This window comes from Bemisia tabaci, chromosome 1 (assembly GCF_918797505.1).
Source record: "Bemisia tabaci chromosome 1, PGI_BMITA_v3".
NCBI lineage: Eukaryota > Metazoa > Arthropoda > Insecta > Hemiptera > Aleyrodidae > Bemisia > Bemisia tabaci.
In genome coordinates, this window is record NC_092793.1 from 8,201,121 (window position 1) to 8,219,074 (window position 17,954).

The 17,954-nt window shown below is 36.6% G+C and overlaps 1 protein-coding gene across 1 annotated transcript; it reads left to right on the forward strand.

Moving 5' to 3' along the window:
* Positions 1–3,159: 3,159 nt before the first annotated feature.
* Myt1 (protein kinase, membrane associated tyrosine/threonine 1) lies at positions 3,160–17,585 on the forward strand. The gene is made up of 10 exons (XM_019054904.2): positions 3,160–3,400; positions 4,838–4,937; positions 5,902–6,082; positions 6,805–7,006; positions 8,661–8,786; positions 9,605–9,791; positions 11,208–11,347; positions 12,213–12,366; positions 13,957–14,077; positions 14,832–17,585. Exons 1-10 carry the CDS (start codon positions 3,368–3,370, stop codon positions 14,923–14,925), a joined length of 1,338 nt encoding a protein of 445 aa, XP_018910449.2. The 5' UTR covers positions 3,160–3,367; the 3' UTR covers positions 14,926–17,585.
* Positions 17,586–17,954: the final 369 nt, after the last annotated feature.

Below are 17,954 nucleotides of genomic sequence, written 5' to 3' on the forward strand. Positions count from 1 at the left end.
TAAGAGGACCAAGCCCCCCTGGACTCCCCCTTCGTTTTTCTATGGCAAGGGAGTTGAGCCATGAGCCATTGAAGTCGAGGATGCCCAGACTGGAGACTCTTACCATCTGACGACAGAAGAAAATGAAACGCAGTTACTAAAAATATCCCTCTGTACTGAAAATCTTGAAAATAGATAGACATTTTCCAGAAAGTATACTTCTTTGAAAATTTAAAAAGAATTCTACAGTGCCCGAGCGTGTTTCTGAAAATCTATTCACCTTTTGCAAAATTTATAGGGTAAATTTTTCACGATTTCTTACGAAACAAGAAATGCATGTGAATTCGTAGTCCTTTTTCACGGGTAACACTCCGGGGCCCGGGCCCCGGTACCAGGGACCCAGTATCCCACCCTTGTGGCGGGCCTGCCTTCATGCATGCTGGGCTTGTCGATTACCTTTGACATTTTTGCAGTCATGAATGCGCTTAAGTGCGCTTCAGCTAGAATTGTATTTAGCAAATTGGTGGTTTTTATAGGAGGATTATAATTAAACAAGTGATTGGAAATGAAAACAAAATAATATGAACTATGAAAAACAATTATTCCGATAACAAAACTTGATGAACTAAAAAACTGATTTAAAAACGCCTTCAAAAGCGGCGTGATACCTCGCGCATTCCGGAGAGTTCGAATAGTTGTATCACCGCGCCGTGAGAATAAGACGGAAGATTTAGAGAAGAAAAAAAGGAAAATAGGACTAAATATAAAATCGCGACGAAATTTCCCGTGATTTCAATTAAAATCGTTCTAAAAATTCTTGGAAAGTTTTCAGAGAATCTCTGCGCCGACTTTTAAAGAATATTGATTGAAATTGAAGCATTAACAATGGTTTGCAACGTTGCCATCGCGGTAAATACGCTCCTTTTCGCGTGGAACCATCGATATTTGAGTTCGTTTACGGCAGGCGTGACATACAACTATTCGACCACGGATGTAAGCATGTTGCAGCTTCGCCGGATTGAAGGCGCTTCAAACTGCGAAGATGTCTTGTCGGCCCTGCCAACCCTGGCGGGCGGGACGAAGGCTAAAATCGCTGCATCACAGTGACGACGCGTCATTATTTATGACACCCTTATAAATGTAACTATACAAAACAAAGAAAAAGTATCCAAAAGGTACGATTTATAACCAGGAGCTGTGGTTTTTTTCGGTAAAAAGAAAAAAAGGAAAATAGGACGAAATAAACTATCGCGACGAATTTTCCCGTGATTTCAATTAAAATCGTTCTAAAAATTCTTGGAAAGTTTTCAGAGAATCTCTGCGCCGACTTTTAAAAAATATTGATTGAAATTGAAGCATTAACAATGGTTTGCAACGTTGCAATCGAGGTATACCTCGATTGCCATCGCGGTAAATACGCTCCTTTTCGCGTGGAACCATCGATATTAGAGCTCGTTGACGGTAGGCGTGACATACAACTATTCGACCACGGATGTAAGCATGTTGCGGCTTCGCCGGATTGAAGGCGCTTCAAACCGTGAAGATGACTTGTCGGCCCTGCCAACCCTGGCGGGCGGGACGAAGGCTAAAATCGCTGCATCACAGGGACTACGCATCATTATTTATGACTTCCTTCTAATTTTCACCATAAAAAGCAAAAAAAAGTATCCTAAAAGCTACGATTTATAACCAGGACCCGTGGATTTTTTTCGGTAAAAAGAAAAAAAGGAAAATAGGACGAAATATAATATTGCGACGAAATTTCCCGTGATTTCAATTAAAGTTATTCTCAAAATTCGGTGGAGTAGCTAACTTGAAATGAAACTTAATACAACTTAAAGTACGACTTTTAAGAATTACTAACTTAATACTTTGGTTGGCAACACCCCTACCACCGAAATAAATAAAAGAAAGACACTTAACCAAAATAGAATAGGACTTCGGTTAGATGGTGTCAAACCCAGGTCCGACCACAAGCCCCCCCCCCCCCCTTCCCCTATCCAACTTCACATGTTAGGCATTAGAATTAATAAGTGACATGCAAAGCAAGATACAAGGGGAAGGATGTGATCAAAACAGGGCCTGACACCAGTCACTGTAAATCCGTTTCAAATTATCAGAAAGATCATAATGCTCTTTACCAATTTTCTACCCTTTCTTTCTTACATAATCAATAGGATGTATCGCATGACAGTTCAATTAAGTCAGAGAGCTTGACGAATCACCTTAATACCAGTCCCTAAAAAACCAGTTTCCAATGTCTAAGTTCTTCCGTATGCATTCATCAATAAAAATCAACCCTCGTACTTATCCGAGCATTGGTGCAACAGGATAAGAGGGGAAAATGGTACATTGAAGGTGGAGATGCGAGCCAGTATGATTAGCTACTTCGCGCAAGACTCCATGATAGTTGCAATTAATATTAGCGCATTCCTTGAGAGATGATTTTTTGTAAGTAAATGTATAATAAGTCTGCAGTGATAACGTACCTATGCCATGAAAGTTTCCGCTTCTCTTTGGGATACATGTTGTTTCTAGATCTGCTCGCACAGCTGAAAGCGGCACAGAGAGTCCTAAAAATTAACACTGAAAAATCTTTGGTACACCGAGTATTCACGTACCTAAGTTGCTCTGAAACACATTTTCCTGAAAACCATCATCGCGAAAAAACGTGGGGTGGAGTGGGCTCCCGGCTCCATTCTACTACTTAATAATACTTTGATAAATCAAGAATGTCACGGGTCTAATTGGTGATGAATGGCACAATTTATCAATTGAGAGGATTTTATCATACAAAAAGAACTACTTAGGTCGAATATATTAGAGAGAAGAAATAAATTGGAGGATGGAAAATCACGCACATTGTTGTTGTTGTGGTTTTTTGTTTGGTTCATAAGCGTGATGACGGGGAGCGGAGTAGAGGAACCCTTCCAGCGATGCCGAATTGGTGCTTCTTGCTCAAGTATTTTACGAGTACGCGAGATTTTTTACTTACCTTCATTCCTACTTTACTTGTAACTTTATTTCAAAATTTTTTGTAGATACTAACAAAGATTTTTCAAAAACCCACCACATATATATTTCAAACATCCACGAACGATGGGAACCGAGCTGACAACCATGTACAGACAGCTGATTAGCAGATGCCGTTGGAAAAGGAATTTTGAATTTGAACTGAACTACTTGTTACATCGTTCCCCTCTCGTTGAAAGTAAACTGAAGTATTGTTTATAAAACACGTGCCGGTCGTCAGAAAGAGCCTTTCTGTAATTTTCTGTGATTTTGTCATTATTTTTCTATCCATTTGCATCATACCATCTTGTAATCATTAACTATTTATTACAAGTCTCTTTTTAAGCCTATGTTTGTCACGTGGATGTCTTGAATCATGAGTGAGGACTACAAACTACCCTTGAAACAAGTAAGAACATTTACTGTTCCTGACCTTTTCGTGTCATGGTTTTCTTTGTTTGTCATTTATTCTGTCTAGTTAAATTGTCATGGATGTGCTCCTATGAATCCTTCAAGTTCTTATACTCAGTGCATTAAAAGGAAATTACTAATCGCTGGACGATCATGCTGCACCGAAGTGTGTTGGACCTGTTTCAGGCTACTTTTCCTCTTTTGCTGTATGCAAATGATAGGGCATCACATACAAGAAAAGAAATAAAGTAATCTGAAACGGACTGTACCTGATTGATAATATCTAGTTGGCCCCTGACTTACACACATAACTAAACTCAAGTAACTGGTTTTGATACGAGCGAATCGTTAGTAAGCAGCCAGTTTTCTGAAAGAGGGCTGGAGGTTTGATCAGCAGTCCACATGCACTCAGACCTAAGCCAGATAAGTTTACGCACTTAGAAGATTGTCGAACATCTTTACATGTAAAGTAATTGCAAGATGCAAGATGGCGGAACCTCCGTTGCAGTCCCGAAGTGCGTAAACTTATTTAGCGTGGACTGCACAATCCTCAAGAAGCATCGGGCCGTTTTTTGACAGTTGGGAGGCAACATTAAAGGGTAATTAACCTCAATGTACCGAATCAGTACTCTCTAAGAGCTTTGTTTTCATCCGAACTGCAGAGGGTCGCAATAAAACACCTCACTTCTGTATCCCTGTTGAGGTCTCCCATCCCAGTCCTGCCCATTCCTTGTGTTCCAGTTGAACGTTAAGATCCTTCTCATGAGGTGGGTTGCGAGCAGTTATGTTCAAAATTAACCTCAGTTGAACCACTACGAGACGTCAAGATCCCGATCCATTACGTTCCATGAATAAAAAATACCCTCCAAAGTCATTAATGGATCCAGCAAGTTGATAACTTTGTCTTTTCTGCATCTAAACCATGGGAATGTACCAGTTCACAGAGGGGTCAGTTGCTTGAATGAGAATCGATCATTCAGCACAGGTTTAAATGGTTGTGTTGCCAACTTGCCGGATCAGCCTTGGTCTTTATTTTCACAATATCTTGGTCGTAAGCAGCTATCATGTGATGATGTATCTTGAGTAAGGCTCAAGATAAGGCTTAACCTTGCTAACCTCACAAACCAACCAACCAACCATTTAAGCCAAGAACCAGTCTTCTTAAACTTGTCATGCACTTCTGGTTTTCTATGGTTTCATGAAAGAAGTCTATTTACTGACATCGTTGAGTAAAAAGTAAATTGGAATTCTAAAAATTAATCTTTTTTAAGTGTCATTGAATCAATGACCGACATTTATTCAGGTATGCGATATACTCCGTCGCTACTCACAGATTCTCGTGGGCATGCAATGTTTCTGTCCTATAGACAGGGCTTGAAGCATTCAAATAATTACTGGTCTGGTGTTCTCATCTTATGATTTTTGTATGTTTCAGAATCGGCCGTCTTTCAGTCCTCCGCCCAAACTGAGGAAGAATATTATCACCTCTAAATTTGTTTCACCTGTTTTAAACCGTTTAACACCAAACAAGACTTGTATCCTTTTTCAACTGCTCCTGAACTGACTAAATGTAGTCATAATAACGCATCCCCAGGATTAGAAATCATGAAAATTTCATCGTATCAATGGTGGAAGAAGGCAAAACACAAATCTCAATTTCCAATGTTGCTGATTTCTTGTCATATTTTATTTTTTTCAAAGAATAACCAATGCAAATTATCTTTTGGTATTTTCAATGATATTATTCCATTCTCTGTAGATCATTGTGTACAAATTACAAGCGATCAAGGGTATTTATTTAATTATGGCTGCAAATCAAATTGGATAGGAAAATAAGGAATGCCATTGCTCCGAAGCATCTGTTTGGGAAACAGCATGTCAATATCCATAAGAACTTGTCGGCGGGCACATGATGATCAAGTTCCTTTTTTCACAGGAGTTTTATGTTTGGTAGTAAGGAACAATAAGTTGGCTCCTGCTGGATCACTGCATATTTGTCAGCGTCTTCTTAAGCACATGAACTAACACACCAAGGCGGATAAAGAATAGTGGTCGCATTTCGTACCCTCTGGACGTCACACGGTATCGGGTACATGGGCCGGCCAAGGCCAGAAGAGCCGGCTCAACCTGGAATTGCTTGGCAAAAACCGTACCCTTCTGACGTCACAACGCTTCAAGATGGCAGCCAAAATTGAAGTGCAACCACCATTCTTTATCTGCTAACACCTTCTTCTAAAATCACCATTTTCCAAAATGCGAATCCTTGGACCTTTGTGCGTAATTCCATATAAACATTGTTTCTAAAAAGAGTTGGAAATAGTGGTTCCTCATTGTGCAATGCCATCCAATTGGCTCCTTTCAGCCTATGTAAAGTCACAGCCTATTTTAGTTCGTTTCCATTTTCTTTTCTTTTTTTCTTTTTCCTTTTTTTCATTGTACTAGCATAAGTTTTCCACTGTATTTTTGGAGAGCTTGCATATCCTTAACTCTCTGCATCAGCATTTCCATATCCATCCTTCAATCCAGAAGTTGGTGAAACTTTAATTGAGCAATGTTTCAAAATTATCAGTAAAATTGGGGAAGGCTCTTATGGAAACGTGTTTAAAGTTCAAAGGAATTCAGATAAATGTATTTTTGCTGCCAAAGTAACAAAGGCTCCTTTTTTAAATGAACAAGATAGGTAAGCTTCTTTTTTACCTTTCCTTTCACTGTCAACTGTTCCAGTAACATTTTCGTTTTAAACAAAGTTAACGGTTATGATCTGAAACTCAGCTTCAGTTTTCATCCAACTAGCCTCAAACTTTCCATGAGGTAGACGTACTTTGATTGCCTAAGTTTCTCTTATATTAATAAAAGTTGAAACGAATTCCACTTTCTTTGTAGAAAGAAAAGATTAAGTCTCAGTAAAAACGAAAAACCACTAAAAATGTATGCTTAAAATATTATTAATAGGTAACAGGATTATTAAATAGTGCTGATTCTGAACCATGTCTAGAGGAAATCAAAGACCAAAAATTATGATTGAAGTTGTTAAATGAACTCCAGATGAGTTTTGTGTAAGGAGAGAAAGTCTTTAAAAATTCGGTATGATACACGGAATCTTTGCGCATTCCAAAGCTGTTAGACTACTTAGCCATACAAAGTGAGCACTGAGCATGGTCCTTTGATGGCAACCTATTTCTAAAAGTTTAAAAGCCTCAATTATCACCTCAGTACCAGTATGATTTCTATTTTCTTTCCTCAGTAATTGTAGGAGCAAAGTGAGAAACTCATTTTTCATTTCAACCTCCCTAGAAAAATCTAAAGAAATCATTGTTTCCTATTTAATGATGAATCATAATTCTTCTGAGTAGTAAAAATTGTGTATCATCACTGTTGCTAAATTGCCATTCCTTGTTTCAGGAACAAGAAATTGAACGAGGTTAGGCTTCATTTCTTGTTTTCCAACCATAATAATGTTGTCACACTCCATGATGCCTGGGAAGAGAGAGGATACCTATATTTGCTCATGGAGTTTTGTAAAGAGACCCTCTCAAATCGAAGTAATCGAGATCATGCCATTCCCGAAACAATAGTTTGGAAAATGCTCCATGATATTCTTCAGGTGAGCTTTCAATTTTTCGAGTAATAAGTGTTTATACTCTGTTCAGCCAGTTATAGCACGTGTTATAAAAAGGCACAATATGGTAGCGGTGCAGCTGCTCTCACCCTCGTCACCTGTCAATGCGGCCAGATTTTCACCTTTGCACAGTGAATAGTATTGATCACTGATCAAAAACCTCTACTTTAAGATTCTTTGATCATCGCTAGTTTAAGAACTCATGTTAGGATTAATAGCCTCTGTTGAAAGCTTAAAGCATCTAAAAGAGATTAAGTCAACCTTCAACTAATTTGTTCCCAAAATATAGCCTATATCACGTCACTGATGCTCCGCAGTCCATTGTGCGACGAAAGACTGATTCGGCTCATTGATAGATGGCGAGGTTGGTAGTGGCTCGGAGCCACCACATCGAGCCTTTTGTTCCAATCAAAAAAGTGCCATAACTCGCTGGACAGAGGATAAAAGGTCTCTTTCTTGAGTTAAGAGGGGCCACTTCCAGTAAAATATTAACCCTGTTAGAGATGTTTCTTCAACTAAGTTCTTATGTTTTGTTTTTGTTTCCATTTTTATCAGGACTCATGTTGATGTTTTCTTAGAAAATTTTTGCTTTTACCTTTTCTTCCTGATCTCCTAATTATTTTCCTTTTTTTTTTAAATGAAGATAGCCATTTCAGGATCTGAGTATCCCTTCATCAGGTCTTCTGATCACTCCGTAGTTTCTACTTGTCTCATGATAAAATCACGATAAAAATTATTTCAACCTGGAACCAGAAAGATAAGGAAATGGATGTCCATTCTCTATGTAGAAAATGTATCAGAGAACATAAGATAAACTCTTAACAAAAATTAAATCAAGAAATTCAACCGGACACTCAAAAACTCAATAAATCTGGGACACCTGCTACATAACACAACACAAACGTAAATCACCTATTAGACAGCGGTATCCACAAAGTGACGTACAGTTGTAAAAAAGAATACATAGGTCTAACGAACATCCGACATGCCAATTTGGCGAAACAGAGAAAATTCTCCCTCTCACACCATCTAATCCAATCTAAACACAGAACCGCAAACTGCAAAGTATATATACTCTCAAAATGCTAGAAAGGAAGAAGAATGAACCTTGCAGATTAAATGGAAACTGAAAAACATTATGGAGATAATCTGCTTATCATACAATTAGGAAGCTAAGTCACAACGCTGTACATTCCACATAATTACCATATAATCATTACCACAAGTAAAACTTCACCATTCCGATTGAAATTTTTGAGTTTGTATGAAATTGAAATCACGAGTTTATCATGAGCTTTATTCGTACTATTCCTATCTGTCTAGGAAAAGAATAGTTTGAAACAAATTCCAATGTACCTGTACATGCACTTACAGCATTTATTTACTTTTCATAAATGAGATTACAAGTTTCCCTCCTTTGAATAGTGCGCTTATTTTTCAATGTATCGCTACCACGGTTTATAACATGCCTCAAGGAAAAAATAAGAAGGAAGAGAGAGAAAGAATAAAAATCTGGTCTGAAATGGAGGAATATCAATTGTAGTATGAGATGCTTTGTAGCTGTTCTTCTATTACTATGCAATTAATATGAAGCGAAGAGAGGATTAGCTGCTGTATTGACCATTATCATTTGTTGCAGGCTCTGAGTTATATCCATTCAAAGGAAGTAATTCATATGGATGTTAAAATGGCAAATATTATGATTGGACAAGATGACGATTTCAAATTGATCGACTTCGGAATCAGTAATTTTGCAGGCGAAGTAGTATGTTTCTCATTTATTCTCTTACTTTGTATATAAAAATTTATCAGTTCTGCTGGTCTAACTGATTCATTTTGAACTCATACTCTTAAAACATCATTTACAGTGTTGCGAATTTCGTTACTTCATTCATCTGTAACAAGAGAACTATTCTATGGATTGTTCCTAAAGCGAAGATGATAGGGTTGAATTTGCCCCAACAGGGGTTCAATCTCTATCTAACTCATGGGTCTGAATGTAGAGTGAGTTTAAAACAAGTGGAATAAGAGATGTCACACTTATGGCAGTCTCTGTCCCACACCTTGTCGAAACTAGAAACCTCTCTCCTGTCCATCAGCAGACCGAAATTTTGCGTTTGTCAGACGGACATAGACTACAAAAGTGAGATGGGGTGGTGTGATTGGTCGGCTATGTCTTATCACTGCTTTGTTATGCCTGTGTTGGCTAGAATTAATGACGTACTGAAGGCACTTCTTGAGTTCCCGATTGCAAGACGTTATTTCCACCCGGCGTAGCACGACAAAGCAACAATGAGACATAGCGGGCCAAACACGCAATGCCTTTTCACCTGTGTTATCTATTCCTGCCTGAAACACGGAATTTCAATAAGGTCTGCAGGATTAATCGGTGCTCTAACACCTCTTTGTCACAGAACTTGATTAAACTTCGACACTAAATTTTTCTGAAATGGTCGGTTCATTTAAAAAACTGCAGAAAAAATTACGCTGATATTTTTCATGTTCGCTCTGAATCACATCAGTAATACAATTTAGCACCGGCTTTTTTTTCTCAAAATTTATTTCTACCTATAATTTTTTCAGAATTTCCAGAATATGTGTGGTGGTGATCAGAGATACCTTGCACCTGAAATCATCAATCAACATTGTACCAAAGCTGCAGACATATTCAGTTTAGGAGTTGTAGCCCTCGAAATGGCTGGTGACTTCATTTTGCCACATGAAATGGAGCTGCTTGCAAAACTGAGGAAAGGATTACTTCCCTCAAATCGTAAGATCTTACAACTAGACAATATCAATTCTGTATAAGGTGTTTCATATTTTGAATTTGAAGTCTAGTGAAAGTTTTTCATAGGATCTTAATAATTTTAGGAATAAGTCTCATGGCACATTTATGTCGCTAGAATTCCTCTTTAAACCAAGTCTGCCTAGTCACATAGCCTTCCTAACTGTGCAGAAAATTTCATACATGCTGATAGGAATAGGTCTTTCCTCCAAGAGTCTGAATGTCCCGCACTTGAGCATGAATATAGGCATTCGCAGATTGTGCCAGATTAAATAACTCTGGGGTTTGTGAAAGTAATTTATCGTATTTGTGCTGACCCTATGACATGTAATGTCTAAATTAAGGACATTTTACTGAGAAAATCCTGGTGAGATCAGGGGAAAATACAAAAAAAAAGAACTAAAAGAAAATGTAAAAACAACTGAAAAACATTGATTGAATGTATTAAAACTTAATGAAAAACATATCAGGTTCAGTTACTGTTTTGAGTGAAGTATTCGAGTCGGCCAAGCCAGCTTAGGTTACCAAACAGAACCATCGAAAAATGAAAACTTTCATAAAGATCGTGGAAAGTCACAGATACCATTGGATCAAATTATATCTCGATGAATCTCTGTTTATCAATTAAATTTGGATAGAACTGAATCTCTGTTGAAATTTTCATCTTTACAGGATCAAAAAGAGCAGTACATTCATTGTCGTGGACCTAAAATTACACTTGCATGCAATTTTGCTTTAATCAAATTGGTACTCAAAGTCTTGTTTGTTGCAAATGGTTTGAGTTGTAAAGGAATTCTTCCCATTGCTACTGATTTAGCACTGAGTCGAAAATTTGTAGTTGTGCTGTCGCACATTTTGGCCTAATACTGCACACTGATATGAGCTGCAACTGTAGTACGTCAGTGGCAAGGAATTTTTGCAAGGTTTCAATTTCCCTGTCAAAACGTATAATCTCGGGGAAAAACCAAAATGTTCAAAAAATCATTTGTAAGAAGAAAAAAACCTTATTCCAGTGGAAAGCTGACAGTGGAGTTGACGTAACAAGATGATGCCTGAATATGAGACCAGCCAATCAGTAAACATTATTTTCCTCGCCTGGCTATGCCATGAGCACTCGTTAAAAATATCGTTTCAAACTTGTCCCATTTTGGACATTTCCAAAAGGAGGTCTCTATGGCATTTAGGATTGAAAAAATTCTTCAGAGCTTAGCTCACTCTTTACTTCCAGGAAATGAATTAAAAAAAAATGAATGCCTATGACCCATCACGGTGCTCATGATCAGTTATTGCGGGTCTCAAATTCAAAAGCTTCACAGGTTGAAGAATTGATTTTAGATTTCATCATCATGACCAACTTGGACTAACAGTATTTTTTAAAGTTTCCATCTCTTTCCTCTGCAGATAATATTTCACCAGAGCTAAGCCGAATGATACAAAGCATGCTAACACCAGATCATACAATACGTCCATCTGCCTTAGAATTACTGAAGAATGAAACATTGATCAAAGAAGTAAGGAAGTACCATTTAGAAAGCTGTAAGGTTAGTATGATCTAATGTATCAGTTCAGCAATCCTCACTCCATCACATAACTACTGCCAATCCACAAATTGTAGTGGATAATTTATCTGTAATAATCAAACTTGTTCACTCTTTTTTTAAAATGATTTATCCTTAGGTATTCCTATTTATCAGAACAAATCTGGTAATTAATTCGGATACATCTGGTCAAGCGAAGGATTACTTTAAACAAAATTGAATACTTACGGATTAATCAGGTATCTAAGGGGTAACTAGAATTCATCCTTGAGCAATAACTTGAGTTAAACCAGGATGAATTAGCCAGAAAATTTTGCAAAATAGTTGTTTCTCCTATCATCCTATGCTACCACTCCTACAGCCTTCCTTCTTTTCAGCAAGGATTTCATTATGAATGAAGTGCTTGTCAATCTTTTTGCAGAACATTGAGGTTATCAATTTTTATTTTGTGGTTCTTTTATCCATATCATTTCAAAAACATGATGAGAACATCCCATAATAAAGATGCTACCAAAAAACTGCACAAGAGGCGCAAAGCGCCGGAAGAGTAGTACCACAGAACGACTAAGGGGCGCAACCTTCTGTTAACAACTGAAGTATACAATTTTTACCATTTTTAAATGAGTTACCGCCCCTCTCAAATTTTCTCCTTGAAAACAAAGTCTCTCCTCACAAATCGAATTTCTGAATCATTTTAGCTTGGCTAGCTTTTTGAAGAAGCCCATGTGTTCCCTATTTACTAAATATGTATGTATTTGTATATTCTGCATTGAAGGTAGGAACTTTTTTAGTGCAAAGTGGAGAAATATGGTTCCTTATTATCTTCAAGATCACTCTAATTTTTAGTTTGTGTTCTCTTTTGTTTCAGAGAAAAATCAACGGAATTAAAGATTGCTACTCTAAGTATATAGCTGCGTTAGCCTGTAGACTTTTAAGCATTCTAAACTTTGGATTAAAATTTTTCACCAATGTCTTATTCAGTCGACAAAGAATACCTGTTATTGTTGAACCTAAAACACCAGGTAATTTGAATTCCTCCTTGTAGCTCACACATTTAAAAATAAATTGAAAATAAATAGAAATATTCATGGTACAAGGGCAGAAGTTTCCTTAGAAAGGAGGAGCAAGTAGATGCTCCATCAAACTCATTCGGCAGATCACAGGTTTTCCAGGTCTGGATGAGACACTAATCTAGTCTTATAAAATTCTAGAGTTTGTCAAACTTGGTTTCATTTGAACTGAAATTAACAGAAATTCATCCAGTTGCATTTTGGAAAAAATGAGTGGGGGGTAGTTTTGAATTCAATTTGTCATACATTTTCTCCGACCATAAAAATGATCAGAGTTGAAAAAAATTACTGATTTGTGAAAAAAGTTGATAAACTTTATCCGTAACATCGAGTTTAATGGACAAATCAAACTTCAAACCTTTTCTTCTCAGTTCAATCTTGATACAACCTTGTGCATTTCTGTTAGGGTGGATTTTGAGCTTTTGTACAAGTCAAAATCACTGTTTCCATTTTGCAACCAATTTCAATATATGTATCTATATCGATGGTTAATGGCTAAGTTGCACTGGTCACATAATCGTGTTTTGATGCTTGGCTCATGTAGATTAGCAAAGAATAATAAGATCCGTCCAAACAGCAACTTTCCACATTCAGTATTAACTGAGATATCGCCCTTTGAAAAGTCGGGTTTTTGACGTCATCTACCGCGGTAGTGACACCGTTGTTTCTTCCACTTTGCTTTCATTCGAGTTTCACGTCGAGTAACCAGTGCCAATGTCCATCACACTGACTAATGAAAGCAAGGTGGAAGAATCCAAGGGTGTCACTAACGCGGTGGATAACGCCAAAAACCGGAATTTTCAGACGATGATATCTCGGTCAATACTGGACGTAGAGAGTTGCTGTTTAGACAGATTTTATTATTTTTAGCTGAATTACAAGAATCAAGTGTCAAAAAACAATTCTGTGACCAGGGCAACTGACCTATTGGAAACAGTACTTCTGACTTTCTTCTAAGACTTCGGAAGATGATTTTCGTCACAAACATTCCCCAATGATTTATCTACCGACTGAAATTCCGATTTTTCCAAAATAATTCACCTAAGGTTTAAATTTGTAACATATTAATTGTGTCTAGAATGCACAGTGCAAAAGCTAAAGATCCACCTCAAGCTTATCAGCTCATAGGGCTCAATTCATGTCAAACATATTCATCTTTCTTTTCTTCATGATTAAAATGTTATTAAACACAAACTTTCGTACAGCTTTTATCAAAATTATGTGTGACCGAGCTTTGTGGCGATTAGGCGTCGTAAAACGCCAAAGAGCGCTATAAAAGCGACTCATATGTATGTATGTGTGACCGTATTTTCTTTTGTGGATTGCACGCAATCAACATATTGGTGAATGAGATAAATTAGTAGAATTCCCTGTTATAGTTTTTCAAAGTTCGCTCTTTCTACCATTGTTTAATTTTTTAATGAGAAACTAACCAGAATTTTTACAATTTTTTTTTTTTTTTTTAAATTCTCCTACTCCTAATAAGACAATGTGAGACTTTAACAAGAAGAAAAAGTTAATTTGAAATTTTCGTTTTTCTAGATTGTACACCAGAGGAAGTGGGCAGTGTATCTAATGTAATATCAGCAACTCCACCTGGTTTAACTTCTTCTGGAATCAAAGACCGTAGTAGTAAACAGCTTGCAAGTGCTATTTCAACCAGGTAATTATCTAGTTGTATGTAATTTCCTGCAAGTATGCGAAGATTTTCCTTCTGGACTGAATTTTTTGCCTTTTCTCTTTACGACCATGATACCAGACTATCGCAGTCTCCATGTAGAAGAAAAATACATGTATTGTGCAGAGTGTTAATCATTCTGCTTTAAACATTAAAGAAGTTGTTGTTTGGAACCATATAATCACTTCCTTCTTTTATATTTTTGATCCTTGAGCAAGGGGCACCGGGCGTCAGGCTTTATTCACTTTTTATTTCTGAAAAACTAAGTGAGGTGAAAAAAAAATAAAAGAAAAAAACGAGAAGGAGGGAGGTACAGGGAAAAAGAGGGAGGGGGAGGAAGAGTGAGAGAATAGGAAGTGGAAGAGGAAAGGGATAGGAGAGAGAAGGAGAGAAAAGGGGATGAGAAAGAAAGAGAGTGATAGAAAAAAGGGACATGAAAGGGAGTAGTAAGAAAATTATTGGTAAATTAATGAACAATTTCCAAGTCCGTATTTGGTCAAAGACATAATATTTCCAAGTCCCTAATGGATGTATTAAATATTGGTGAATTTAATCAACTTATCGATGTTTGATCCAATCAACATACCAATGCTCGATACAATCAATACTGAGAAAGAAAATCATTTTAATCATTACAGAGAAAAAAAATCATTTTAATCAATACAGAGGAAAAAAAAACATAATATGTAATCAATACATCGAGGTTCGATATAATTCGTTTTAAATTTTTTTTTCCCAGGAGACTTGCATTAACAAAGATGACATCCTTGAAAAGTACGTCATCACCCGCCCGAAATTTGAAACATGAATTTTCCTCAGATGATGAAGACTAGTCACTTTTATCAAATTGCGTTAATAGTCCAGGCAGTCTAAAGGAAATCTAAAGTCCAAGAAATCAACATTTTGTACTTTGGGTGAAGATATCTCGTCGGCGTTGGTATTCTTCCTTAGCGCCGCAGCATCGGGTAGACTTTAAGAAATATCAGCTGCCAGCAAAGGTAAGAAATAATCTTAGTTATCAAAGCGGTTATGTATTGTCAGTAATGAAGCTTTCTGTCTACCCAACATCATCAATGTAAGCAAATAGATGAAGTAGACCTCAAATTTTCCTCGTTTTTAAGTTTTCCCTTGTTAGTCTGAGGGAAAATGTATGTTTAAGTAGCTTACTTTTGATCTGATTTTGTTTTTCCCTGCCTTTTCTAAGTAGTATTAATTTTCTCTCCAAACCTGTGATCATTGAGTGGCTTTTGTTTTAAGTCTGTTCAAAATTAAGCACTCTTTACTTACATGTAACCATCACATGTAATTAAAAATAGGTCTCTAGATTTTAAGAATAATGTGATGTTTTTAAGTTTTTTGTTAACATATTTGTAAGAAGAAATTACTTTCATCCATCCATCCATATTACACTTTCAAGATGTATTACTGTATTCAGGGTTATTCAAGTCCTTCGATGTACTTGAATTTTCATGTCGTTCAATACCCCAAGACTTTGGGAAAGTGTCAGAACTACATTTTGCAAGATGGAACTACTATTTCTGGTTTACCAATAAATGCATCTATCCGGATGGGAAAATTAATGAAGTGTCGTTTCTGAAGTAAGGCAGAAATAGTAATTCCTTATGGCAAAATATTGTTCAGATGTACTTGAAAGTCCTTGAATTTTATGTAATTAAGTTATTTTGTTTACGAGCTTTGAGAAAATTGGTATTTTCCCTCTTTAGAGATGGATGTTTCTAAAATGTCAAATAGGGTAGTCCATGCATTCTGTGTTTACTCGCACATTTACATATTAATAACCATCAATTGTCCCTCAGACAAGTTGCAAATTTAAACATTCTGCTGAATGTTTCCTCTTTAAAATTTCAAGTAGAACACAATTCGTGCAGCGAAAATTACTGAAATCAACTCCGAACTGAGATATTATCGTTTCTAGTTTACACTGCTTCAGGAATTGTGTATTCCCACTCACAAGAAAAACAGTAGTCTACTTGAATCAAATAGCGCACAATAACGATCTTAGCAGGCTGCCTAATGGATCAGTATTCCTTCCCTGATCTGTGCTGTTTACAGTGTTAAAGATGTGCAACAGCCAAGTCGAAGCACTGAGGTTGAGTTTCCCATACTTTGAAACCACAGGTATTGTTACTGCAACGTTTAAGGTGATTCGATGGACGCCATATTTTGTGTCAGAACGGTATGCGATATATCGCATCAATTGGTTTCATTTTTTCAGCTACTCGTCATCTTTCTCCTATTTTGAGATCGCAATTCTGTTGTCAGGATTCTAAAGCACTCACTTACCAATTTTAACAAAGAAATTCAACGTAATAAAGGCGTGGTTTTTTCAGAGAGAAAATACATTCGAGTGCAGTTTCGATATCAGTATCGAATGCGATGTTTGTTCTCTGAAAAAACCACGCCTTTATTAAGTTGAATTTCTTTGTTAAAATTGGTAAGTGAGTGCTTTAGTCTCCTGACAACAGAATTGCGATCTCAAAATTGGAGAAAAAAGACGAGTAGCTGAAAAAATTGAACCAATTGATGCGATATATCGCATGCCGTTCTGACACAAAATGTGGTGTCCATCGAATCACCTCAACTGCACGATTCCACTCACAGAGACTTTTGTTTATTTATGAGCGGAAAGTTTGAATTTACGCATTGAAAAACATTGATTATCTTAGTTATGAGTTGATTTCAGTCATTTTTGCTGTGCCCATCGTGATGGAGGGGAAATATTGATAAGGAAACACATATCAGAATACCAAAATATCAGGGTGTCTAGCATCAAGATTTGAGATTCATCAGGATTTGAGGAAAAATTGGTCGTAAAATCAGGATTTGAGAAAAGTCGGCTGTCGGATCAGATTTTTTTATGCTTTCGCAGACGCTTAGGCAGAAATTTTAATTTTTCTCCGCAAAAAATCAGGATTTGGAAAAATTTTGAAATCAGGATTTCATCAGGATTTCCCAAAATAAAAAAAAAAAATTGGCACCCTGAATATGCACCTTGTCGAGCCGTCCATTTAAACCTATAAGAGGAAAATTTCATTTTCAAGGCATTTTTCAAGGGTCTTACAATCTTGCTGTATGTTCTTGAAAGTACTTGAAAATGATTTCGGGACTCATGGAGAAATCCTTGATATTAGAACTCCTTCAAAAGTCTTTCACTTTGATAGTGAAAATCTGTCATGAATCCTATGATTTACAATGATAGGTATAATCATCAGTGTTAATTTTAATTTTTTGATTTACTTCCTTTATCTGCATCAGATTCTCTATCGATAAGTCCTTACCTATCGAGTTTTTGTAATTATAATACTTGCGCTCAGAACATATTTTCACCAGTAGTAGTAGATACATTAACAGAGTATAAAAGGTCTGTGATTAAATCAATATGCCATTACATAAAATTTATTTTAATTTTTTTTTATTTTTGTTTTTTACCAGAGCACTTTTTACTTTTTGAATAAAGCAACCTGAAAGTTGATGGACAGTTTTTTTCTTCTTATCGCTCTAATTTTTGCATTATACACCAGTCATTTCTAGCATGCTGCTATCATGCCAAATTATAATTTTATAACACAAACTGAGCTCCCCAAGTTCAGAAGTGAAGATAGATCAATGTTTATACCATGAAAATAAAAGAAACAAAAAATTACCCCATAATATGGAAGTAGAAGAAAGTAGTAAACTTAGATATTTAAAATTAATAAGTTTTAGGTGATCGGAAAAACCGGCTAAAACGTTATTAAAACTTAAATTTCACCTTCTGCAAGCACCAGGTAATTTTGCTCATGCTACAAATCATACATGGTAGGTTATACCTATTCTCGGATTTTAAACAGAGTTGAAGTTT